Below are 26408 nucleotides of genomic sequence, written 5' to 3'. Positions count from 1 at the left end.
GAGCGGCCTTTCAGGTTACTTCAATATAGGACTAGTTTTACTGTGGATATAGATACTTTTGTACATGTGTTCTCCAGCATCTTCACAAGATCCTTTGCTGTGGTTCTGGGATTGATTTGTACTTTTCGCACCAAAGTACGTTCATCTCTAGGAGACAAAACGCGTCTCTTTCCTGAGTGGTATGACGTCTGCGTGGTGCCATGGTGTTTATACTTGTGTGCAATTGTTTGTACAGATGAACGTGGTACCTTTAGGCATTTGGAAATTGCTCCCAAGGATGAACCAGACTTGTGGAGGTCTACAATTATTTTTCTGAGGTCTTGGCTGATTTCTATTTATTTTCCCATGATGTCAAGCAAAGAGGGACTGAGTTTGAAGGTAGGCCTTGAAATACATCCACAGGTACACCTCCAATTGACTCAAATGATGTCAATTAGCCTATCAGAAGCTTCTAAAGCTATCACATAATTTTCTGGAATTATCCAAGCTGTTTAAAGGCACAGTCAACTTTGTGTATGTAAACTTCTGACCCACTGGAATTGTGATACAGTGAAATAATCTGCCTGTGAACAATTGTTGGAAAAATTACTTGTGGCATGCATAAAGTAGATGTCTTAACCGACTTGCCAAAGCGATAGTTTGTTAACAAGAAATTTGTGGAGTGTTTGAAAAACGAGTTTTAATGACTTCAACCTAAGTGTATGTAAACTTCTGACTTCAGCTGTATTACAGTGAAAGAATACCATGCTATTGTTTGAGGAGAGGAGAGTGGAATAGTACATTTTTAGCCAGTTAGATTTGGGTCCTGAGCTACAGGCAGTTAGATTTGGGTCCTGAGCTACAGGCAGTTAGATTTGGGTATGTCATTTTAGCGTCGAAAATTGAAAAAAAGTGTCCTAACATTAAGAGGTTTTCGCCCTATTTTATATGTGAGATATCTCTTTCAATAATGACAGTGTCACGGTGCTGACTTTTGCCCAATACTTGCAGCAAAAGCCTCTACCCCATCCTCTGGCTAGGCAGAGTACTTTAGGATTTATGTTACTTCGGTGTAACAAGGGCCTTGCCGTGCGGCCCTACCAACCTTCCTATGTATTCGTAATGGCCCTTCGCGTGAGTTGGGTTTGTTCCTTCTTTCACGTTGTCACTCCCTTATTTTCCGGTCTAGTATGAGGCCTTGGATAGATATACTCCTATTTAAATATTCTTAAACGTTATGGATTCCTCCTATATTTCCTTACCCTCAAGTTATCTTTACCTATGTATATATCAATACGTAATAACAACTCCTAGTAGTTATTATGCTCGTCAGCTAGTAGTCACTCGGAAACTAGTATTGGTATATGTTTTGACTCTCTTAAAAATATATTATTGTCCACACAATGAAATATTCTTTAGTGCAATCACTTTAACCTATAACCAGGGTCACTTTCTGTTCAGTGAGAGTGTCAAAGGCATTTGCTCTCCAGATCGTTAATCTGGCCTAGTTGTCAAAGTTTCAAGCTTTTATTAAGTCACTCTGTTTCTTGTCTTATACACATCATTACAATTCAATGGTTTTACAGTTTCTCAATACAACAATAATGCTCAATCAATCCTCAATGCTTTAAGCTATGCCAGATAATATTGCAAAACTTTAAATGCGTTAACACTTCTAACAATATTGACAAAATAGCAAAAATAGTTCAATTACCTTAAATGCTCAGCCCCTTGGTCACTTTTCCGTAATCGGTATTCTCGCAGCTATGACGCTAGATTCCGAATTCCAGTATCTTAATACACTTACAAATCTGTGTATAGACTCAATATGTTGTAACTGGTATTTTGCTGTTTCCTTGTATTGCCAATCACATCTGTACCTGATATCTCACTGAGTGACTGCCACTTCGTCTGTATTCAAGAGGTGTTTAGACCTTTGTGTTTCGTAGACTCAGTCTCGGGGTTACCAAATTCAACCAAGTATATTCAGAGAGTGATCCAATAAGTACTTAGGCAAAATAATCCAATTCTCTAATATTGTTATAGTCTAACAAAAAGCGTATAGTGCAATAGTAAATTTACCTGTGATGATTCTCCATATGAAGTCTGTCTCATATGTTATAACGAGGATCATACTGTCTCATGATCTCTGTTCTCTTTATATAACTTTTTGAAGGGGAAGTTCCCACTGGGGCTGTAGACCTACGTAATCTTAGGCCTGTGTGTTAAACGGAAGCTTCTTATTATTACCATTTAAGGTCATGCACTACTGACTCTCACATTGCTGCTTCCGTCTTACTGTTGGCTGATTCTACTCAATCATACCAGCTGTTTTTTTCTACCACTGGAGATGGCGTAGGTGGTATGTCAAGCGTCAGCTGGGAGAAGTCTATGATAGGTATCTCCTCTGCTTCTCCCTGTTGTCCAGTTTCTGCAGGTGCGGTCCATGGTTCCATGAGGTCCTGTGAATGCCCTGTGTTGTTGTCCCCATTGCTTGATGGAGTGGGCAGATTCTTTTCATCTCTTGTCACAACAGAATGGAAGAGGTCTTTATTCCATTGAGATTGCTAAGGCGAACACCGCCATGTTTAGTTTTGCCCAACAGGTCGAGGCACAGACAAGGTCTCATTGGGAATAGCTGAGCAGGCTGGCTAAATGCCTGCTACCTGGCCTGCACCCTATCTCAATGTGGAGCTAGAGGAGTTAGAGCCCGATCTATGTTGATAGATAATATGAGAGCAACCCTCCAGGTAGGATGGAGCCTGTCAGTTCAGCAGTTCAGGCTTTGTCCTGCTTGTGGGTGAGTCCAGACAGAGGGCCAATTATCTATAAATTCTATATTTTGGGAGGGGCAGAAATGGGCTTCCAACTCGGCTATCCTCACTACAAGGCGATAGTTCTCCTGTGTATTATGAGTACAGCGACTGCAATTAGATGGCATGGTGTTGATGTTACTACTTTTTGTTGTTTATCATGTCCAGATAAGGCGTCCGAGGTGAAAAACGTTGAATGAAAATAGTAGAGCGAGGAATAACCTATGACATTGGTAAATGTGTTAAATGCAGAGTTTTGACAAAATGGTTATTAAAAGTAAACAAACAGCAACAGCAGCACGGAGACAACGTGGTGTGGGCAGAATGTTTTTCTTTATTTATTAACAATTATTGCGAGGGACTTTGTCTTACATGTCCTTTCCATCATCCCATCCCGTTTTCTCCGCACAAAATCAGGGATGCTGCTTCTATGGATTCCGTCTAGCCCCAACCCTAAATAATACCATTATCGAATAGTAGACCTCACCCCAGCTCAGTGTGAGAATGAATGTTACTGTGGGGGTGTCTTATATTCTTTCCCATAATCCATTCCCATTTGCTCCTCACACCTCTAGCAGGCAGGCAGATTTACTGGACATTTACGCACACCTCTGGCAGGCAGGCAGGCAAGCAGATATGTTGGAGCCTAACCCTCGTCTTCCTCGCATGCTGTGGAGCTTAAGGATTTAGGGATGCAGAGGATTAGAGGATTTCAGATTGCGGCGAGGAAGAGAGAACAAAAAAAAGAGAAAGCCATGAAATGCAGCTGTCTAAAAATGGATCAGGTGCTGCAGCATCTAGATCAGAACCCATTATTTCACCCCCTGAGGGAGAGAAGAAAGAGAAGCCACCATTGAGAGCCCATTGTTGCATGCCTGGGAGGGCGTGCTTTAGAATACTTAGAAGTAAAGGAGGTAACTAACAGGGACATGGGAACCCTGCCTTTAATCTTCTTGTACTTTCCTGGGTATACTACTCTTCAATTATACTAGTATACTATACAAATAATGTGATCTTTTTATCATGTTGTACTGTGTCTTAAGATATTTGCATTTCTTGTGAACATCGAAATTGTGTGAAAACCAGATTCCCCGCTGGAAAATACAGAATTATAATCACAATTCTTTCAAAGCCAATTTCACTTGGGGAGTTTGGAAATGCCACAGTTGCACATCTATGAAATGAAAGGGTTGGAATCATATCCCAACAAAAGAGCCATCCTACTGGGCACACACTGGTTGAATCAATGTTGTTTCCATGGAATTTCAAATCAAATTGTATTAGTCATACAGCAGAACAAAATACAACAAAATATGGATAAGAATAAGAAATAAAAGTAACAAGTAATTAAAGAGCAGCCATAAAATAACAATAGTGAGACTAAATACAGGGGGCCGGTACCGGTACAGAGTCAATGTGCGGGGGCACCGGTTAGTTGAGGTAATATGTACATGTAGGTAGAGTTTTTAAAGTGATTATGCATAGATGATAAGAGTAGAGAGTAGGCCATTTGATTAGGTGTTCAGGAGTCTTATGGCTTAGTGGTAGAAGCTGTTTAGAAGCCTCTTGGCACTCCAGTACCGCTTCTTGCCGTGCGGTAGCAGAGAGAACGGTCTTTGACTAGGGTGGCTGGAGTCTTTGACAATTTGTAGGGCTTTCTTCTGACACTGCCTGGTATAGAGGTCCTGGATGGCAGGAAGCTTGGTCCCAGTGATGAACTGGGCCGTTCACACTACCCTCTGTTGTGCCTTGCGGTCGGAGGCCGAACAGTTACCATACCAGGCAGTGATGCAACCAGTCAGAAAGCTCTCGATGGTGCAGCTGTAGAACCTTGAGGATCTGAGGACCCATGCCAAATCTTTTCAGTCTTTTTTTTCCAGATTTTGTTGTGCCCTCTTCACAATGAGATTACATTGAACCAACATGAAATAGATGTTAAATTGATGTCTGTGCTAGTGGTGCACTGGTCAGCTGTTTGTTCACCCGCACCAACCGCAATTGCTAATAACCCATCCGCAACGGCCGACTGTATATGATAAAGTGAAAATCTTTAGCAGATACTTTTTCTAAACCCGAAAAGGGACAACTTCTAACTTCTTATTCAGCGAAAAAGGCAAATATCCAAATCAGATTTTAGTAACCACATTGTGGGCCTGTACATCAATCATGATGGATTGACAAATATCTACTTTGCTACATACAGATTTGTTGAATGTGCAACAATCAAGCATCCTTCTGCCCCCCCCCCGTTCTGCATTCCACTGACCTCTTTACCACATCTATCCCCATTACCTTCCCTATGTCTTTCCAGGAGTTCAAACTAATTTTTGTGTGTTTGAAATCCAGACACAAGGTATCATAAAGGTGTATTTTGTTCTTGTTCTGATAGTAGAGCGAGCCTTTAGCCTTCTGTTAAAGTTATACATGTTTGTTATCAAGGAAGTTATTAAGGAAGTGAGTTTGTGTTTAAACAGGACTTACCGCCCCCCTACCGTCATGTCAATGTGGAGCTATGCAGATTCCTCTGCAATGTTACAAACTTCGGGCGGTGCTCGGCATGCTGGGAGACTCCGGACTGCTAGTATAGACAATGTGCTTTAGGCTACAGCTAGAGACTGCTGAACAATGTTTTAACGGGGTGCAGGATATTTTTTTTGTTGCCTGATGTAGGTTGCCTTTGCTTATAATTTGTAGGCTATTTGTTAGTCAACTTGTCTATAATTAGGTAGGCCTACATACAGCTTCTCTTCTGTTGTTATACTGTACAATGCCCTAGAACAGAGTTTCTGTTTTGGTTTTAGCCCTAGCACTACACAGCTGATTTAAATAATCAACGCTTGATGATGAGTTAGTTATTTGAATCAGCTGTGTAGTGTTAGTGCAAAAAAAAACATGCAACATGTAAAGTGTTGGTCCCATGTTTCATGAGCTGAACGAAAAGATCCCAGAAATTTTCAGATGCAAAAAAAACACATTTCTCTTGAATTTTGGGCACAAATTTGTTTAAATCCCTGTTAGTAAGCATTTCTCCTTTACCAAGACAATCCATCCACCTGATAAGTGTGGCATACCAAGAAGCTGATTAAACAGCGTGATCATTACACAGGTGCACCTTGTGCTGGTGACAATAAAAGGCCACTCTAAAATGTGCAGTTTTGTCACACAACACAATGCAACAGATGTCTCAAGTTTTGAGGGAGCATGCAATTGGCATGCTGACTGCAGGAATGTCCACCAGAACTGTTGCCATTTAATGTTCATTTCTCTACCATAAGCCACCTCCAATGTAATTTTATAGGCCTGCATACTCACCAAACATGTCACCCATTGAGCAAGTTTTGGTTGCTCTGGATCAACGTGTACAACAGCGTGTTCCAGTTCCCGACAATATCCAGCAACTTTTCACAGCCATTGAAGAGAAGTGGGACAAGATTCCACAGGCCACAACCAACAGTCTAATCAACTCTATGTGAAGGAGATGTGTCACGCTGCATGAGACAAATTATGGTCACACCGGGCACTGGCTGGTTTTCTGATCCACTCCACTAACTTGTTTTTAATGATATCTGTGACCAACAGATGCATATCTGTATTCCCAGTCATGGAAAATCCATAGATTAGGGCCATATGTATTTATTTAAATTTACCGATTTCCTTATATGAACTGTAACTCAGTAAAATCTTTGAAATGGTTGCATGTTGCATTTATATTTTTGTTCAGTGTAAGCTGACATCGGTAAAGTTTTCTCTGTCATCTCTGCTTCTTTCGCAAAAAAAATACATTAAGGTACCGGGGATAAAATGCAATAATGGAAAAGAAAAGGGAAATATTTTCTGTGCAAAATTTCTAAATGACATCCGTTTGACTGGTTGTAAGGAAATACAAAGCTGTGCAAACTACCCAACATGTTTCTGATAAGATTTCAGTTTGGCTTGGATGCATATTTTATGTGGTTGAAATACTATCAGCTTTTAATCTGCTGGTAAAGACAGCGCCTCTACAGATGGTATCTAACTGTGCATTGGCATTCTCTCAACTAAATGTTTTCTCTTAATGAATTGAACTCCATAGTCCTTTTTTCCTCTTTGGATCAACATGAACCGTTTCTGCCCTGAAAGCATTTGGGGATTGGTGTGTAGGCTATTTGGCGCGCTTTGTGCACTTACAGTTAGGACCTAAGATTTAGGCTTATGCACCATTGCCAGATTGCCTAAAACAATTAAAGAAAAACCCCAGTGTAGCCTATAGATATAAATTGCCCAAGAATTATATATTTATGAATTTGTCAAGGTATTGTTTTTCCCTTTATTCAACCTGCCACCCATCCTTCATCCACGCGCAATATTTAATGACGGGGGCTATGAGTCAACCCGTGCATCACTAGTCTGTGCCTAGTGGGATATCTAGGAGATGTGATATTATAGCACAACTGAATGCTCCTGTCTTTGATAGCAGCGTGACTCTGAGCCACTCTCCATTGCTGTGGCTCCCCTCTCCTTCACAGGGAAATATCAGCTGTCATGGCGATGTGTTGTTGGAGGGAGAGCTTTGAGTTGTAATTGAGGGGCACAAGGCAGGGATAGCACCGCTGCTCCCACCTCCCTCAGAGATGTCCCTTTCCAGAAAATGAGCGAAGCAATACACGCCAACATTTTTTAATTCATTTGATCACCACGGATACTTAAGGATCTTGAAAGATTTCAATCTAAAAGGTCGACCTTGGCTTATCATTACACACTCTCCTTGTTGCATTGTGGACTGCAACATGTGTAATACAAGTTCGAATGCATCATTACTAATGCAATACAACTCATGTTGTGCGCTGCAAGCAGTGTATTTGGTATCTATCGTGTCGTTAGGTCTTTGCAAAGATGGACTGGACAGTCTTGTTTTTGCTGGAGAGCTGAGTCGATTCATAACAGCGAGGAGAGAGAGTGCATACATCTGTCTAATGACTAGGTTTCTATGGAAACCAGGTTATATTTTGAAGGCACTTGAGGTGAAAAACCCCAGGGCTTCCGTTTTTCTCTTTGACTCTGCTTCAAAACAATGCTTAATTAAATTAGTGGGCTATTCTGAAAGGCTGCATATGCTCCAGACAAGGCCTAGCTTGGTAGCACTTTATATTGGCTGAGGTCTCAGTCAGCCCTTTTTATCTTCCATTATCCTTCTATTTAAATAGACTACTTTACAGTAGAGCTTTTTACCGGGCCTGCTGGCGCCAGCGTTGAGTGTGATGTTGATATAAATGTATGTCGGAGCTTCTGAGCTTTTAAGACAAAACAATACAAATACATTTTAAATTATGAATCCTTTTTTTCAATTATAAGTCCAGAAACATGACATATTCTGTCATGTGGTCTTTTGATACAAGGCCTTTGTAGGCTCAAACACATGGATTGATGTTGTGGAAATATAAGGGTTGAATCACAGCTACAGTGGCTTGCGAAATTATTCACCCCCCCCCCCCCTTCGCATTTTTCCTATTTTGTTGGCTTACAACCCGGAATTAAAATAGATTTTGGGGGGATTTGTATCATTTGATTTACACAACATGCCTACCACTTTGTAGATGCAAAATATTTTTTCTTGTGAAACAAACAAGAAATAAGACAAACAAATCTGAAAACTTAAGCATGCATAACTAATCACCCCCCCCCCCCCTCAAAGTCAATACTTTGTAGAGACACCTTTTGCAGCAATTACAGCTGCAAGTCTCTTGGGGTATGTCTCTACAAGCGTGGCACATCTAGCCACTAGGATTTTTGCCCATTCTTCACATAAAAACTGCTCCAGCTCCTTCAAGTTGGATGGGTTCTGCTGGTGTACCGCAATCTTTAAGTCATACCACAGATTCTCAAATGGATTGAGGTCTGGGCTTTGACTAGGCCATTCCAAGACATTTAAATGTTTCCCCTTAAATCACTCGAGTGTTGCTTTAGGGTCATTGTCCCGCTGGAAGGTGAACCTCTGTCCCAGTCTCAAATCCCTGGAAGACTGAAACAGGTTTCCCTCAAGAATTTCCCTTTAGCGCCATCCATCATTCCTTCATTTCTGATCAGTTTCCCAGTCCCTGCCGATGAAACACATCCCCACAGCATGATGCTGCCACCACCATGCTTCACTGTGGGGATGGTGTTCTCGGGGTGATGAAAGTGTTGGCTTTTTCCATATGTTTGGGGAGTCTCCCACATGCCTTTTGGCGAACACCAAACGTGCTTGCTTATTTTGTTCTTTAAGCAATGGCTTTTTTCTGACCACTCTTCCGTAAAGTCCAGCTCTGTGGAGTGTACGGCTTGAAGTGGTCCTATGGACAGATACTCCAATCTCCGATGTGGAGCTTTGCGGCTCTTTCAGGGTTATCTTTGGTCTCTTTGTTGCCTCTCTGACTAATGCGCTCCTTGCCTGGTCTGTGAGTGTTGGCGGGTGGCCCTGTCTTGCCAGGTTTGTTGTGGTGACATATTTAAAAAAAAAATGTAATAATGGATTTAATGGTGCTCCGTGGGATGTTCAAAGTTTCTGATATTTTTTTAGAACCCAACCCTGATCTGTACTTCTCCATGACTTTGTCCCTGACCTGTTTGGAGAGCTCCTTGGTCTTCATGGTTTTGCTTGCTTGGTGGTGCCCCTTGCTTAGTGGTGTTGCAGACTCTGGGGCCTTTCAGAACAGGTGTATATATATATACTGAGATCATGTGATAATTAGATTGAACACAGATGGACTTTATTTAACTAATTATGTGTCTTTTGAAGGTAATTGGTTGCACCATATCTTATTTAGGAACTTCATAGCAAAGGGGGTGAATACATATGCATGCACCAATTTTCCTTTTTTTTCTTTTATTATTTTTTGAACAACTTTTTTTTCTTTTCATTTCACTTTACTAATTTGGACTATTTTGTGTATGTCCATTACATGAAATTCAAATAAAAATCAATTTAAATTACAGGTTGTAATGCAACAAATAGGAAAAACACCAAGGGGATGAACACTTTTGCAAGGCACTGTACATGTACCACTACTGCACTAGCTGTCGTTAGTATTTACTGTGGTTGGACCTTTCTCATTTACATCATGGTGTAATGTAATGAATCAAAAAATATTGGCCCAGGGAGAGCCAATAATGCAAGACACCATATTGATGTTTAAACCATTGGGAGTACTCCAGCTGGCTTAGAGATAAAGCACAGATGCCATATCTGTGCTATTAAAATAGCAGTAGTCAATCATCTATCACTGCATCATACCTCAATATTTTCTTCCTCACCTTTCTAAATCCACACCTGAAGGAGATCTTCACACAGTCGTGTCAACCTCTGAGAGTATCGATTGAGTAGCCTAAGCTGACTGGTTCTGTCATGAGAAGGCGTCCTGCACAATTCCTGTTGGTTGATTGTAAAGCTGATCCGTCTTGGGAGGATGTGATCATCAATAGTGTTTTAAATCCTGAGGTCAGTCCGTTCCCACGCTGTCTGTCTGTCTGTCTGTCTGTCTGTCTGTCTGTCTGTCTGTCTGTCTGTCTGTCTCAGTGTGGTTGGGCCCTGCACCCCACTTGGAGTAACGGCCTCACACTGCTCTGCTTCATTACCCTATATTATTTGTTTGTCGGTTTGGGAAGGAACACCACCCTTGCACCATTACCAATACTCTGTGTACCTCCCAAAATGGCACCCTAATCCCTATATAGTGTACTACTTTTGACCAGAGTCCATAGGTCTGGTTAAAAGTATGGCACTGTATTGGGAATAGGATGCCATTTGGGATGCAGCCCCTGCCTGTATGTCTGTCTGCCTGTATGTCTGTCTGTCTGTCTGTCTGGGAAGGAACACAAAAGACTGCACCATGATCAGCCCCCAGTGGGCCTTGGCCTCGCTGCCCAGTATCTACAGCTGCAGCACTGTCTACTGTGTACATTACATCACACAGAGACAAAATAGAACTTCACTGCCTCTAAAGCTGTGGGCGTACATCACTGTCTCTAGTGTGGACACCACTGTATGTAGAGCAAATAGAGCTCTGATAGCTGTATGTCAACGATCTAATGTGCGGAAGTGTCTTGTGACAGATTGTCAGTGCACGCAGTATTTGGCTCCGTGTTCCGATGATTCAATGTCCGGTTATGCTGTCATATTGGGAAATAAATATGTGCTTAGGATAATTAATCGGATACTGACAAGTGTTAGTGCAATGACTGGAAGACTGAGGTATCCCTTTATCAACCAATTGGTAATGTGTTTAATGTTATCGGTGGTTACATATCTTGGGAAAATTCTTCTCAGCCATCGTAGACCATTTCAGCGACATAAAATATCCAGTCTATGCTCCCTTCAGATAGTCAACATAAACCATCAATCTACTGTATCTTCTCATTTTTCATCACAGCAACTGAAAAATGTGCCAGTGATAGGTTGATCAACACTGTCCTTTGTGCAGAGCTGTGAGGAATGGTAGTTGACAAGGAGAAGTCATGGCTGGGGATAATGTTGAAATCCCCTAGGAGCAGAGGCACAAATCCTCCAGTCTTGGAAATGTAGTCTCCATCTTGGATAAGCCTAAAGCGCTCCGTACTGGACACTCAATTTAAAAAATGATTTGATGGATGGTTTCTGAACATGAGAGTTTTTTCGTCTGAGTAAGAATTAACCGTTTTTATCTGTGGAAATGTGAAAGTTATAAGTGCACTCGAAACCGTAAAGCATGCATGAAGATATCTAATAATAATAATACAAGATCAGGTAAAGTGTGAAAGGATTCTGAAAGGATCAAATGTAGAAAAAGAAGAATCCATGCTGATATTGCATCCATGTTTCATTTGAACCACTTGCAAATCTTCCCCTTTAAATATGATGTCATAGGCTATAATGTAACTGTTGAAAAAAACAAATATCCTGCAGTAATAATGTTTAACATATGCTCATATTTGTCCATTAAACGGAGAAACAGTTGAGCCAGCTGAATTTATAAAATGAACTAATTGAATCTGCCTCGGAGCAGGTCGTCTTATCTATCTAACAGTTGGGAATTATGTTGAGATTGGAGTCAGAATACACGTAGAAAGCCCCAAGATGCTCAGGGACTGTTCAGTGTGAATTATTGCAGACAAATCAGAGTAATCAAGACTGCAGCAGCAAAGAACGAATGCTGCAGCAAACCGAAGAAATAAAAGTCAATTTTCCACTGTGGAAGTATGGAAACGTTGGCAAGTATATCAGGTGGAGAAAAATAATTACATTGCATCAAGAATATATTTACTGTATAACACTGGGTGAAGCCAAGCCAACAGTGTGATGTTTTCTCTATGCCTTCTCAATTCATATTAATGTTTGCTTGGTGCTGCCTGTCAGCATTTTCGTTGGCTCTCCAGTTCTTTGGATCCCATTTGTTCTTCCAGAAAGCATATTCATAATATTGAAAAAGAAATGACTTGGGTTGTTCCAAGCCCACCCCACCCCCATCTCATCTTAACACCCACACACATACAGATAGGCTAGAAACACACCCCATTCATTGACGCAACTATCTCTGCAGCAGTTATCCCAAGAGTCTTTGTTGCTATTGAAATAGATGATATGCCTATTTATGATTTATCAGAGTTAACTGTAATTACTTTTTTTAACTCAGTTGCAAGTCTAACAAAGTGTGTGCTACTGCGATAACAACTGTGTGTGTGTGTGTGTGTGTGTGTGTGTGTGTGTGTGTGTGTGTGTGTGTGTGTGTGTGTGTGTGTGTGTGTGTGTGAGTTACTTATCTTTTTACTGCTTTAAAGCTGTAATCCTTAATGGGGGAACTGCCACATTCGTTTGGGATATTACAACAACAAAGAAGTTACTGCAAACAACCAACACTGTTTTTCCCCCTCGGGCTTCATTGCACACGTGATAGAACAACAAAATATGTACAGCAATTTTTTTGGACCACACTGCTCGACGCACCTCACCTCTGTTTCGTTCACGAAACAAAAACAATAACAAAGGAAGCTGGGGTGAACAGTGGCACTTTATCCCCTCTTGCAGAGTCCATTTCTAAGGATGAGCTTTTATGTATTTATCACACACATCCATACAGCAATGAAGACAAATGTATAATATGATCATCAATCTCCCGAAAACAGGTTGGATAGTAAACATTTGGCTGACCTCCGCCAGCATTTCATTGCCACTGATACAGCAAAACCAATCTACGGTGTTAATGTGATGCTGCACCCGCTGTGCCATACTGATCTACTGTTCCATATTTTGTGTTTCAATCTAATTGATTCTGATTTTCTTCTCACTGTCTCCACCATCTGTTTGTCCATATTGTGTGATCCTGCGTTTGGTCCCTGCGGATCTGCTCCAGATGTCACTTTTGGCCTCCTACTCAGCGTGTTTGTGGTGTGCGGACTTGTCCTGTTGACTCTTTGTGCCTTCGCCTCCTGGAAACTGTGCTGGGTGCCTTACTGGCAGAACAAGACGGCAGCAGCCCTTTCCTCCAGCTCTGCAGCCCTGACCCCGGCCTGCGGTCCCCCAGACGACTGCCCCCCCTTCCACCTCCACATCCACCCCCCACAGCCCCAGCACCAGTTCCTCCCAAGCCCCAACCAGCAGAAGTCACCGGTCACCATGGCAACGGAGAAAGTGAAGGACCCGATGGGTTCCGTGGGTTTCCTGGAGGCTGCTGTGAAGATAAGCCACACGTCACCTGATATCCCAGCGGAGGTGCAGCTGTCAATGAGGGAACACTTTATGAGGCGTACTCAACGCATGCAGCGGCAGGCCACTGAGCCTGCTTCCTCCTCCAGGTTAGCACACACTCGCGCCATCGACATGAATACATAAACACACAAACATACGCACACACAGAGGCGTGGTCAGAAAACTAAAAGGCTCAGTTAGTTGGCAGAAATATCAATAGTCAGTTCTAAAGAATCCCAGGAATTGGCAACCCTCATAGGAACCTGACAGTACAGGCCAAATATTCACATAATGGCAACAAAGATAGAAAATGCACTTTTAATCTACCAGAATCCACTTGAGTATTCCACAGCCGCACATACACACGCACACACACGTGCACGCACACACACACACACACACACACACACACACACACACACACACACACACACACACACATGCACACACTAACATAGACACACAAATACATACAGAAAACTGAATGGGTCTGGTAGTCAGCAGAAATATCAACCGTCAGTTATGAAGAATCCTCATAGGGACCTCACGAATCTCCTAATAACTGCACTAAGAAAGTTGGTCATTCATTTTTTATCCGAATCCAATTTGTTATTCCGCAGGCATTTAAAAATACAGTTTCTGCATGATTATCACAGTGCAAAAAGGCAATTAAGTTTCATTTTGTTTTGGTCGTCCTAAGCCCATATACTTTCTGCCTGTGAGCCATTTGGTGCTGTTAATTTAAAATATGGTAATTATAATCTCCAGATCACTTCATGAGAAGTAATGGAATACAGTTTAGCGTGGGGGGAAACACCAGTAAAACAATCCCACAGCTATTATTTCACATAGCCACAACTCCAACAGGGGGTCTGATTATTGGATGTATCTCAAATTGTTTTTCAATAACATAATCTCTATGTGCTGTTGTCTTGTAAGACCCCATACCCGTATTGAATAACAGACCCTAAGATGAGGACCATTTGTACTACTGAGTAAAATAAATTGCATCGAGGACCATACGGTTCTCAGTTGCAGAAACACTATTAAGATTCAAAAACCACTTGGAATTGAATTCACCTGCTGGGCAATCAAGCACAATTCTTCAAACACTGACTCCTCCAGGCACCATAATGAAGCTGTTTATATTTCCCCCTCTCTCTCCACTGTCTCTGCTTTTGTATACACTGCCCTTTGCCACTGCCGATTGCATGGTTTTATAAGGTTCTCGTATTTTCCCCCCCTCTCTCTCCTCTGTCTCCTCTGTCTCTGCAGACACAGCTCGTTCAAAAGGCACCTGCCCAGACAGATGCAGTCGATCAGCCTGGACCTTGGCAATGACTATTTGGACGAGGACGAGCAGCCCACCAGCATCGGACGCATCAAACCCGAGCTCTACAGGCAGAAGACCCTGGACACTGACGAGTCCGCCAAGAACAGCAACGCCAAGAACTGTGGGAAGATCAACTTCTCACTGAAGTACGATTATGAAAATGAGGCCCTCCTGGTCAACATCCTCAAAGCATTCGACCTGCCCGCCAAGGACCTGTGCGGCAGCTCCGACCCCTACGTCAAAATCTATCTTCTCCCTGATCGCAAGAAGTTCCAGACGCGCGTCCACCGGAAGACGCTCAACCCCACGTTCGACGAGTCCTTCCAGTTCCCCGTGCCTTATGATGAGCTGGCTTTTAGGAAGCTCCACATGAGTGTGTTTGACTTTGACAGGTTCTCCAGACATGATGTGATCGGGGAGGTGGTGGTGGATAACCTCGTTGAGACGTCAGACCTCTCCAGGGAGACGGACATTTGGAGGGACATTCAGTACACCACAACTGTAAGAACATATGTCTGTTTGTCTCTCACTTAAAGCAGAGTTGACATAGTCTGGTCCCAGATCTGTTTGTGCTGTCTTGCCAACTCTTATAGCCATTGTTTGGCATAGGAGCGTGGCAAGAGAGCACAAACAGATCTGGGACCAGCCGAGAGTTAACATTGTTCACATGTGTAACCAGTTAGAATAATAACCCCATTCAAATCATTATGACCCCAGAAAAAAAGATGAACATTTTACTTTTTTTAAACTTAAATACTTTTCTAATGTAAGATGTTGTTCTCATCATATGAAATGACAGTAGTTATAAGCTAAAGGCATAACAAGTACTTGTAATCATCGCAAAGGTCGTGAAACTGTCTGGGCCCAAAAAAAAAATGTGATCCTTCCAACGACATACTAAAAGTGGTCATTAATTTTTACACTAATCCTTTTTTGATGGTGTCATGAGGATGTCTTGTTGTGCTAAGTGCAGCAGTGCACTATGTTGTTGGCATCGGTTGGGAATCTATTCGATGCTTCTCTTCACTGGCAGGCACTTCAGCCAGAGTATTATCTGTGGCCCGTATTGTTGAACTTCAGCTGCCTTTGGAGGCACCGCTCAATAATCTAGTAGTTATTGCTAAAGTGGCAGAAAGCAGTTGCCTCGTTGCTCAGCACACACATTTTATTGAACAAGGAAATGACTCACTGCCAAAACTCCCCAGCTCACCATCTTGTAGGCAATTGCAAAGTTAAGTACGCAGTATGCAGACAAGGTGGTTCGAAATGTCTCGTGAATTGTTTCTTTAAGGACGCAGTAGATTAAACAATACGGGGGTTTAGGAGCATGTACCTGTAACATGAGCCTGAGCCTTGGGATGGACGAAAGGACTGTTTACAAATGTAAATGTTTAGAGCTGAGAATAGAGCTGAGAACCCCAAACGCTGGTCAGAGGGGGGTTTGTGTGAAGAAGAGTATCAGCCGACCGCTGTACTCTGTTAATAGTTAATAGATCATGGGAATGCATGGATAATACCAACCCACGGGCATTAGGAAGATAAAGAGTCTAGAGGGGGCGGGCTGGGAGAAGGACAGAGCGAAAGAATTATTGACATCAGGCACTGTCTTAGAGCATGTTTGATCCGTACAAACTATTTCGGGAGGGTTTGCTTACTAATCATTGACCGGTTAGAGGGAGATTAATCAATATCTGTAATACATAATAGAAATGTGTAGGTAGGCCCACTGTTTCCACTGCTTCATCCTGTGGTGACATAGTACTAAATGACAGTGGCTGACTAGAAAGTCAGAGGAATTGCACGGGTGTGGTTGTATTGCTTCAGAACTCAAAAAAACGATCTGACCTGAGCCATATTTTAAATTTGAACACTAATCCTGGCTCAAACCCAGATTTTTGCATTTTCCCAAATAACATTGACACTTGCAGCCCATGCCTTCGCGCCACACCCAACCCCCGCTTTAATCCTTGCCCTTTGGCTACTACGCTGCACTAATACCCTGAAAAGTAATACTTTTTTTACTGAGAGGAGGCATTAATAACAGGTCATATTGCCTTCAGACAGAGAGGGCAAAGGGGCAATGCTTAAACTAACTGATTTGAGAACATTACTGCAGTCTCCACATAGTTCCTTAGCTTCGTTTCCTGTAACCCACTGTAACTTTCTATGTTGTATGTCTTTAACTGGGTATTTCCACAAAAGAGCCATAGAGTGCCCATTTGTCACTGTCCTGCAGATGTTTCATTAGAACTTATTGAGCGTGAGCCTGATAGTTCTGTGTGCGATGGCAGGCTTCACACAAATACAGCTCTTGAGGGATATTGTCATGACTTTGGCTTTTACAATCCATTTCCATCCTAGTGTTTTTGCCCTTGCGTCAGTAGGGCCTGAAGGAATCCTTCCGGTGCTGTGTGTGTGTGTGTGTGTGTGTGTGTGTGTGTGTGTGTGTGTGTGTGTGTGTGTGTGTGTGTGTGTGTGTGTGTGTGTGTGTGTGTGTGTGTGTGTGTGTGTGTGTGTGTGTGTGTGTGTGTGTGTGACTTTCATTTTTTTCTGTTTGTTCCACACAGGAGAGTGTGGACCTGGGAGAGATCATGTTCTCACTATGCTACCTGCCCACTGCTGGACGACTCACTCTCACGGTCATCAAGTGCAGGAACCTCAAGGCCATGGATATCACGGGATACTCAGGTGTGTGTGTGTGTGTGTGCGTCCATGTCTACGTGCATATGTGTGACTCATTGTTTGTGGTAATGACTCAAAGTAGAAATACACCCTACCCTGACTGTTACATACGAAATTATAAATACAGTCACATAGAATGTCAAATAAAAACAGCAAACTAAGGGAAGTCCTCTCTACCGCTTCTAGTTCTGTGGGAATCTATTAATATTTATCAGTGGCAATATGAAGATGTCATCTCCAGCAGTTTATTTCTATGAGGTTTCAGGCGGTGTTCATTGTTATGTAAGTTTGCATCCCAAATGGCAGCCTATTCTCTATATACTGCATAGGGCTCTGGGCAAAAGTAGTGCACGATGTAGGGAATGGGGTGCCATTTGAGACACAACCTAAAAGTCTGCTGTTCCATATTCCATTTATGTTATCAATAACCGGATACCATTGCAGGAAATATGTTTGCTTCGAAATGAAAGTGACATTCACTGTGAGTTAAATGTCATGAATCGGGTTGTATTCATTCAACCCAAAATAAGACATGTTATTATTTACCTCTCATCTTTATTTACATTTTACAAGTTATACATCTCTACTCAGAGGATTTACATGTCTCCCAGTTGTTGCTGAATTGAACTGGATCTGTGTGCAGTAAACCATGGCTAATCAACGGTACCCTGAAGAAGCATATTTGGTTGCAAAGCAAGCCCTCCTTATATTTTGTTTATGAATCAAGGGCAGCTTACATCTGACTATTATACTGGCATAATGTATCATAGGAGCTGACAGATGAAGATTGAAATCAGTATTCACCACAATAATGTTTCACTTTATCCCGTTAAAGCACTCTGTCAAATGCCTTCACTTCCTCCGCTTTCAACACTTGAGGTGTTGACTCATCAATATTTAATGTACAGCGAATTATTCCAGACATCTTCAAGGATGTTATTGCTATATTTAGGTTTAAGTAGAGCAGGAGTGGGAATACACATGGGAAATACACATGGGAAATACATGTGGGAAGTGAAATTGATCGCCGCAGCTGCTGTATCAAAACTGATGTGTTTGAGTTAAGGTGAGGTCACTGTAGGCCTACAGTAATTAGAATAGCATTCGATTCTCAAATGCTGAGACAATGCCTGCATGTCAAGTGTTATAGAAGTAGATCTACACTATCTCTATCGAAAAATCACACTAACAGAGACTAACTTCCAAGCATTGAAAGACAAACTTGTCATCTCATTCTCTCAGCATGTCTCTCGTGACAGACTGTTTGCAGGAAATTTGATTTGAGGATTAATCTCAAGAAAATGTAGCTATAGAATTTAGATTCGTTTTCAGCACCTCATACCTTTCCTATTCTCTCATTGGCAGATCCCTACGTCAAAGTGTCTCTCGTCTGTGACGGGAGGCGCTTGAAAAAGAAGAAGACGACCATCAAGAAGAACACTCTGAACCCCACGTACAACGAGGCCATTATCTTCGACATCCCCCCAGACAGCATGGACCACGTCAGCCTGCACATCTCAGTCATGGACTATGACTTGTACGTACTGTTTCAAAAATATATATTGGCACCTACGGTGTAAGTCGGAAGTTTACATACACCATAGCCAAATACATTTAAACTCCGTTTTTCACAAATCCTGACATTTAATCTTAGTAAGAATTCCCTGTCAGTTAGGATCACCACTTTATTTTAAGAATGTGAAATGTCAGAATAATAGTAGAGAGAATTATTTCTTTCAGCTTTTATTTCTTTCATCACATTCCCAGTGGGTCAGAAGTTTACATACACTCAATTAGTATTTGGTAGCGTTGCCTTTAAATTGTAACTTGGGTCAAATGTTTTGGGGTAGCCTTCCACAAGCTTCCCACAATAAGTTGGGTGAATTTTGGCCCATTCCTCCTGACAGAGCTGGTGTAACTGAGTCAGGTTTTGTTGGCCTCCTTGCTCGTGCACGCTTTTTCAGTTCTGCCCACACATTTTCTATAGGATTGAAGTCAGGGCTTTGTGATGGCCACTTGTTGTCCTTAAGCCAGTTTGCCACAACTTTGGAAGTATGCTTGGGGTCATTGTCCATTTGGAAGAGACATTTGCCACCAAGCTTTAACTTTCTGACTGATGTCTTGAGATGTTGCTTCAATATATCCACATAATTTTCCTACTTCATGATGCCATCGATTTTGTGAAGTGCACCAGTCCCTCCTGCAGCAAAGCACCCCCACAACATGATGCTGCCACCCCTGTGCATCACGATTGGGATGGTGTTCTTCGGCTTGCAAGTCTCCCCCTTTTTCCTCCAAACATAACGATGGTCATTATGGCCAAACAGTTCTATTTTTATTTCAGCAGACTAGAGGACATCTCTCCAAAAAGTACGATCTTTGTCCACATGTGCAGTTGCAAACCATAGTCTGACTTTTTTATGGCGGTTTTGGAGCAGTGGTTTCTTCCTTGTTGAGCGGCCTTTCGGGTTATGTCGATATAGGACTCATTTTACTGTGGATACTTTTGTACCTGTTTCCTCCAGCATCTTCACACGGTCCTTTGCTGTTGTTCTGGGATTGATTTGCACTTTTCGCACCAAAGTATGTTCATCTCCAGGAGACAAAACGCGTCTCCTTCCTGAGCGGTATGACAGCTGCGTGGTCCCATGCTGTTCATACTTGCGTACTATTGTTTGTACAGATGAACGTGGTACCTTTAGGCATTTGGAAATTGCTCCCAAGGATGAACCAGACTTGTGGAGATCTACAATTATTTTTCTGAGGTCTTGGCTGATTTCTATTTATTTTCCCATGATGTCAAGCAAAGAGGCACTGAGTTTGAAGGTAGGCCTTGAAATACATCCACAGGTACACCTCCAATTGACTCAAATGATGTCAATTAGCCTATCAGAAGCTTCTAAAGCCATGACATCATTTTCTTAAATACTCAAAGGTGTTTAAAGGCACAGTCAACTTAGTTTATGTAAACTTCTGACCCACTGGAATTGTGAGACAGTGAATTATAAGTGAAATAATCTATCTGTAAACAATTCTTGGAAAAATGACTTACGTCATGCACAAAGTAGATGTCCTAACCAACTTGCCAAAACGATAGTTTGTTAACAAGAAATTTGTGGAGTGGTTGAAAAACGAGTTTTAATGACTCCAACCTAAGTGTATGTAAACTTCTGACTTCAACTGTCAATACAAATCTGCCGTGCACACTTTCCAGCCACTTGGTGGGAGTCTGTCAAGAGAGACAATGTTTGATTGAACTCAGTTTTACGTCTGCTGAAACATTGTCAAAACATTTAACTCCGACGCTTCTTTCAGAGGAGTATCCTGTATCTGTGCAGTTTGCACGATACGCCTCCTCGAATAGAGCACTCTGTGTGTTGTCTATTCTTTTTTTTTAAACAAACTGGACAACAAAGAGAAAGAAAAGGTCAGGAGTCAGGACATTCACTTCGCTGGCTGAAGGGATGCTCTGAGGGTCGTCTTTATCAACAAACACGGCTGGTTAAATGGGTGCAGGTGTGCTAGTTTATTAATACACGTGTGTGTTGCTAACTGGCAAACCGAGTCTACTGTGGTTATCAAGTTGTCTTTGTTTTGTGTACTAGTCAGTCCCTTCGATCTAGGTTTATTTTGTGGGTGTAGGGATTATGACGAGGGAGAACAAACATCACCATTGGTCTGAGCCAATCCAGAGAGGAGTTTGTTGGTGCCGTTATCGTTTGTAGTTGTTGAGCACAAACCCTTTCTTCATCGCATTTACATTTCAGACATAATCTCTCAAAGAGATATGGAAATGTCCCCTTTTAACCACCTAGATGACTCAGCTCTATTCACATGAATTACAACCGCGACATGATCACCTCACCTCTCCCTTTCACTTCTTGCAACTGTATCCTCTGATAACAAAATGTATGTAATAAGAGTTGGAGATGCCAAATTAGTTTATTTAAGGTGAATTCCACTATTTTACATTGGTGGGTTCACAGAATATTTTTTTCCATTTACACTGCCGCATGTAATACAAATTCAGCTATAGAATCAACCCTGCATTTTGTAATGTAGTGTGTCTGAAGAGCAGGATTAGCTGTAAGGTTGTGTTGTCGTTGTGTGATGTTGTGTGTGTTGTCTGGCCCCTGCAGGGTTGGTCACAATGAAATCATTGGTGTGAACCGTGTGGGGTGCAGTGCTGAGGGGCTTGGCAAGGGCCACTGGAACGAGATGCTGGCGTACCCACGCAAGCCCATTGCACACTGGCACCCCCTACTGGAGGCCAAGAAATCAGAGAAAGAGGTTAGTTCATACAGTACGTTGCAGTGTGTGAAGAATAATGTGTAAATAATGTGACTATATTTACTATACGTACTATATTGTATATAGTAAAATATACTTTTTTTCAACAATCACATGTCGGATAAAATCAATGTCAGATATTGTAACAGTGTAATATCTATGTTCTAACTGTGTCTGTCTGTCTGTCTGTCTGTCTGTCTGTCTGTCTGTCTGTCTGCCTGTCTGCCTGTCTGCCTGTCTGCCTGTCTGTCTGCCTGTCTGCCTGTCTGCCTGTCTGCCTGTCTGCCTGTCTGCCTGTCTGTCTGTCTGTCTGTCTGTCTGTCTGTCTGTGTACTGCAGTGGAAAACGCGGACGGCCAGTTTTGACAGCCAGGGCTCCTGCCCCTCCCCCAGGCGTCCTGCGAGCCCCTGAGCAGAACCACATGTGACCCTAGCGGAACGGCCCAGGTTTGGTTTGGGCCTCTTCTATCTCTCCTACTGATCTTACTTCCTGTCTGTTCTGTCCGCCTGAGCCTAAGGAGAAACCTAACCCCACTGAGTCTCTCTCTCAGTCTTCACTTTCCCTCAAGTGTAGCCACAGAGTGCTCCCAGTCCTAAGACCAGATCCTGGATCAGCATCGTCAGTTATTTGTGAAAGTAACGTTGTTTAAAAATAAAATAAAATCAGCATTCGAATGACTGATCTGGAGTCAGACCTAATACTTGGGAGGCTTTGGTTTGGTTTTTATCCTGAGCTGATCTTCTCACGTGAGTCCCCAAAGGGGAAGATTGTTGTCTGAGTGGAACAGCAGACAGCCGTTTTCCAGTGTATCTATCTTTGGGTTGAGGCTGATGGAATGTGATCACAGCGCTCTCACAGGGACTCGGTCTAAACACACTGACGTTTCTGCTCAGCACTGCAGAGCTCTTTGATGAGAGGCCCCACATGGAAACCACACTTTGAATGCAGTTGATGTTCCCCAGGGTAAAATAGGAACTGAAGGAAAGTGGAAGGAACTATGGAATGTCTAAAGCCGTCTGCCCTTTCTTTCTCCTTTTGTGCGGCAGTAACAAAAAAAACATTGTGACACAGTCAAATGTGTAGTTCTTTCACCAAACATTAACTGTCATAGTAACCAAGCCAAACAAGGCAACAAACTCATTTGACAATAGTAGCTATGTTGTATATCTTCTCGACACAAACCATTACATTTTCAGGAGTAATGAACAAGAGCTTAAAGGGGTGGTTTTAACCAGTCAAATAGTGTTCATCGAGTTTCTAGCGGTTCATTGAATCAACAAATATGATCAGCACATAATACGAGCACATTGCAACAATGTTGGAGCATAGCACCTGAGTGTCTTTCTATGGAACAACGAAGAGTTGAATAGCACACAGACTCCGAACCACCCTTACCTCTCGCTTTGTTTTCTCCTAGTCAGTCTTGGTTCTCTTACCTCTTCCATCGAAGTGTATTCTCATTACTCCTGTTCCCATAGTTTTCCTCTCAGCTGAACGTACCGCACTTCTTCAGCACCTTCTTATCGTGTTCTGTTCTCTGGGGTTGGTTTCAAACTGTACAGCACAGTCCTCTATCTGCTCATGTAAAGTTTGTATTTCCCACCAGAATACAAATTAGGTATAGAACTAGTATTGTTGTGTTTTGGGAGTTTTCCTTATCCTGCAGTGTCCAGACCTCTTCTCCAGAATAGGAGAATATGACCCTCGGTGGACCAATAATCAACTACTCATTTCCTATTGTCTTGTCTATCATAGGCCAGAGGTACACTGGAGCAATTTGTAATGGGGTGACGTTCAATCTGCTCTCTATACAAGGATTAGTTTATTGAATATTGTTGAGGAGTTTGATCTAAATCCAAACATATGATTTGCGTTATTGAACATTATTCAACAAAATCCAATAAATCAGTGTTTACGGTACATGTAGGCAGTCATGTAGCTACTTCTTCTACTGTTTTTTTTTAATGGTTGTACTGCTGGATATTGGACAGATATACAGTACCAGTCAAAAGTTTGGACACACATACTCATTCAAGGGTTTTTCTTTATATTTGACTATTTTCTACATTGTAGAATAATAGTGAAGACATCAAAACTATGAGAACACTTATGGAATCATGTAGTAACCAAAAAGGTGTTAACAAATAACTGTTTGCCTTGATGACAGCTATTGCAGTCTTGACATTCTCTCAACCAGCTTCATGAGGAATGCTTTTCCAACAGTATTGAGGGAGTTCCCACATATGCTGAGCGCTTGTTGGCTGCTTTTTCTTCACTCTGCAGTCCAACTCAGTCCAAACAATCTCAATTCGGTTGAGGTTGGTTGATTGTGGAGGCCAGGTCATCTGATGCAGCACTCCATCACTCTCCTTCATGGTCAAATAGCCCTTACACAACCTGAAGGTGTGTCTTGGCTCATTGTCCTGTTGAAAAACAAATATATGCGGATATCATCTGTTCACCTACTCTGTGTCTCAAAGACACGGCGGTTGGAACAAAAAATCACTCAAATTTGGACTCATCAGACCGAAGGACAGATTTCTACCAGTCTAATATCCATTGCTGGTGTTTCTTGGCCCAAGCAAGTCTCTTCTTCTTAATGGTGTCCTTTAGTAGTGTTTTTATTGCAGCAATTCGACCATGAAGGCCTGATTCACACAGTCTCCTCTGAACAGTTGATGTTGAAATGTGTCTGTTACTTGAACTCTGTGAAGCATTTTTTCGGGCTGCAAACTGAGGTGCAGTTAACTCTGATGAATTTATTCTCTGCAGCAAAGGTAACTCTAGGCCTATGGCGGTCCTCACGAGAGCTAGTTTCATCATAGCGCTTGATGGTTTTTGCGACACCACTTGAAGAAACTTCAGATTGACTGACCATCATGTCTTAAAGTAATGATGGACTGTTGTTTCTCTTTGCTTATTTGAGATGTTCTTGCCATAATATGGACTTAGTCTTTTACCAGATAGGGTTATCTTCTGTATACCACCCCTACCTTGTCACAACACAACTGATTGGCTCAAACGCATTAAGAAGGAAAGAAATTCCACAAATTAGAGGTTCCACACTTGGTAATTGAAATGCATTCCAGGTGACTACCTCATGAAGCTGGTTGAGAGAATACCAATAGTGTGCATAGCTATCGTCAAGGGAAAGGGTGGATTTGTTTAACACTTTTTTGGTTACTACATGATTCCATATGTGTTATTTTATAGTTTTGATGTCTTTACTATTATTCTGCAATGTAGAAAATAGTAAAAATAAAGAAAAACCATAGAATGAGTAGGTGTCCAATCTTTCAGCTGTATAAAAGTTTAAAATAATATTGGTTTGATTATAATTGTTATTTAGTCTATTTCTACATTGTGGTACTATGAGTACAATCTAATAATTGATGTCATCTCAATACCTAAATGTGTATCAAACAAACAAAAGAAAACAACCCGATTGGTGTATAGTTTTTTGGTGCCAAACATGTTTGTAGCAAAGGTAAACTATAATTTGTTCTGTCACAAAAATGATTAAAGTAATGTCAGTCATTGAAATTCCCAACCCACCCATTCGTAAAATGTCTGGATAAAAGCGTCTGCTAAATGGCATATGTTATATATTATTAATTCATGTTTTCTTTCCAGTGAGACTCATTATATTCTGTGCTATGTAGTAAATGTATTGTTTCAATTATTAGAGAAAATACAGCAGGGATTGCAAATAGTTTTTAATAATAACTTGTGCAACCAAACATGGGCTACCAATTAATTGATTTATTTTCCATCAATTTTCCATCAATGTAATTGTCTGCATTATTTCCAATCCCCCATATTTATTTCCAATCCCCATAATCCCCCCCTATTTTTTTGTAAATATATATAAATATATATATATATTTTTTAAATATATTTTCCTTTATTATTTTCCCTAACCCTACCACCTCTCCCCTAATTGGGGTAAAGTAATGGACAACAACACTGAGGCTTCTACTTCCAGCTGATACTGTACATGCTATATACATTTTATATTTTACAATAGCTTTCTTTTGTTTTTAGTCCCATTCTTCAGATACCCTCAACCCCTCCCATCTATCTCTGAAGACCATCCAGTTTTGATTTCTATTTGCCATATATTTTTAACTGTGCAGTTTCAATAAAGTTCTGAACCTAAATACATTTTACGGACACAGTATATTTTACATGAGTTATCTTGTTATTTTTAGTCCCACCCTTCAGCTCCACTCAACCCCTCCCATCTATCGCTGAACACCATCCAGTTTTGATTTCTATTTGACATATATTTTTCAACTGTTCTCATAATTTCTACAGGTTGTAAATTAAAGATACCAATTTGATTAGAAGGGTTCTAGTTTGACTCAGTTGGGTTATGTAAGATGTAATAGAAATCAGGAATCTTCCTTAATGTTATTTTATGTTGACCATGACAGTGTTTTGATTATTTTACTAATTGACAAGCACATGTTTGAAAGCACATAGAGAAACAGGTTGGTATAGTGGGTATCAGGAAGTGGGTGTTGTTTACAGAATGTAAGGAGTGGTTTTAAGAGGCACCTTCTCCTATTTAAGCTCTTGAGTGCCCTAAACCAAAGCCTCTGCATTAATGTATCCTGTCAACACAACTGTGGTT

At 41.5% G+C, this 26408-nt stretch overlaps 1 protein-coding gene across 1 annotated transcript in view; it reads left to right on the top strand.

Moving 5' to 3' along the window:
• Positions 1 to 23782, top strand: part of LOC135527473 (synaptotagmin-6-like) — a 78658-nt gene extending 54876 nt beyond the window's left edge. The window contains exons 5-10 of the mRNA XM_064955989.1: positions 13133 to 13574; positions 14743 to 15301; positions 17368 to 17488; positions 18848 to 19019; positions 21622 to 21772; positions 22112 to 23782. Of these exons, the coding sequence (XP_064812061.1) occupies positions 13133 to 13574; positions 14743 to 15301; positions 17368 to 17488; positions 18848 to 19019; positions 21622 to 21772; positions 22112 to 22183 (1517 nt within the window). The 3' untranslated portion in view covers positions 22184 to 23782. The remainder of the gene's footprint in view (positions 1 to 13132; positions 13575 to 14742; positions 15302 to 17367; positions 17489 to 18847; positions 19020 to 21621; positions 21773 to 22111) is intronic.
• The last annotated feature ends 2626 nt before the right edge of the window (positions 23783 to 26408 follow it).

The sequence above is a fragment of the Oncorhynchus masou genome, chromosome 33, assembly GCF_036934945.1.
Source record: "Oncorhynchus masou masou isolate Uvic2021 chromosome 33, UVic_Omas_1.1, whole genome shotgun sequence".
Classification (NCBI taxonomy): Eukaryota; Metazoa; Chordata; class Actinopteri; order Salmoniformes; family Salmonidae; genus Oncorhynchus; species Oncorhynchus masou.
Note: the sequence above shows the minus strand (reverse complement) of the source record. Positions and strands in the feature narration are given on the sequence as shown.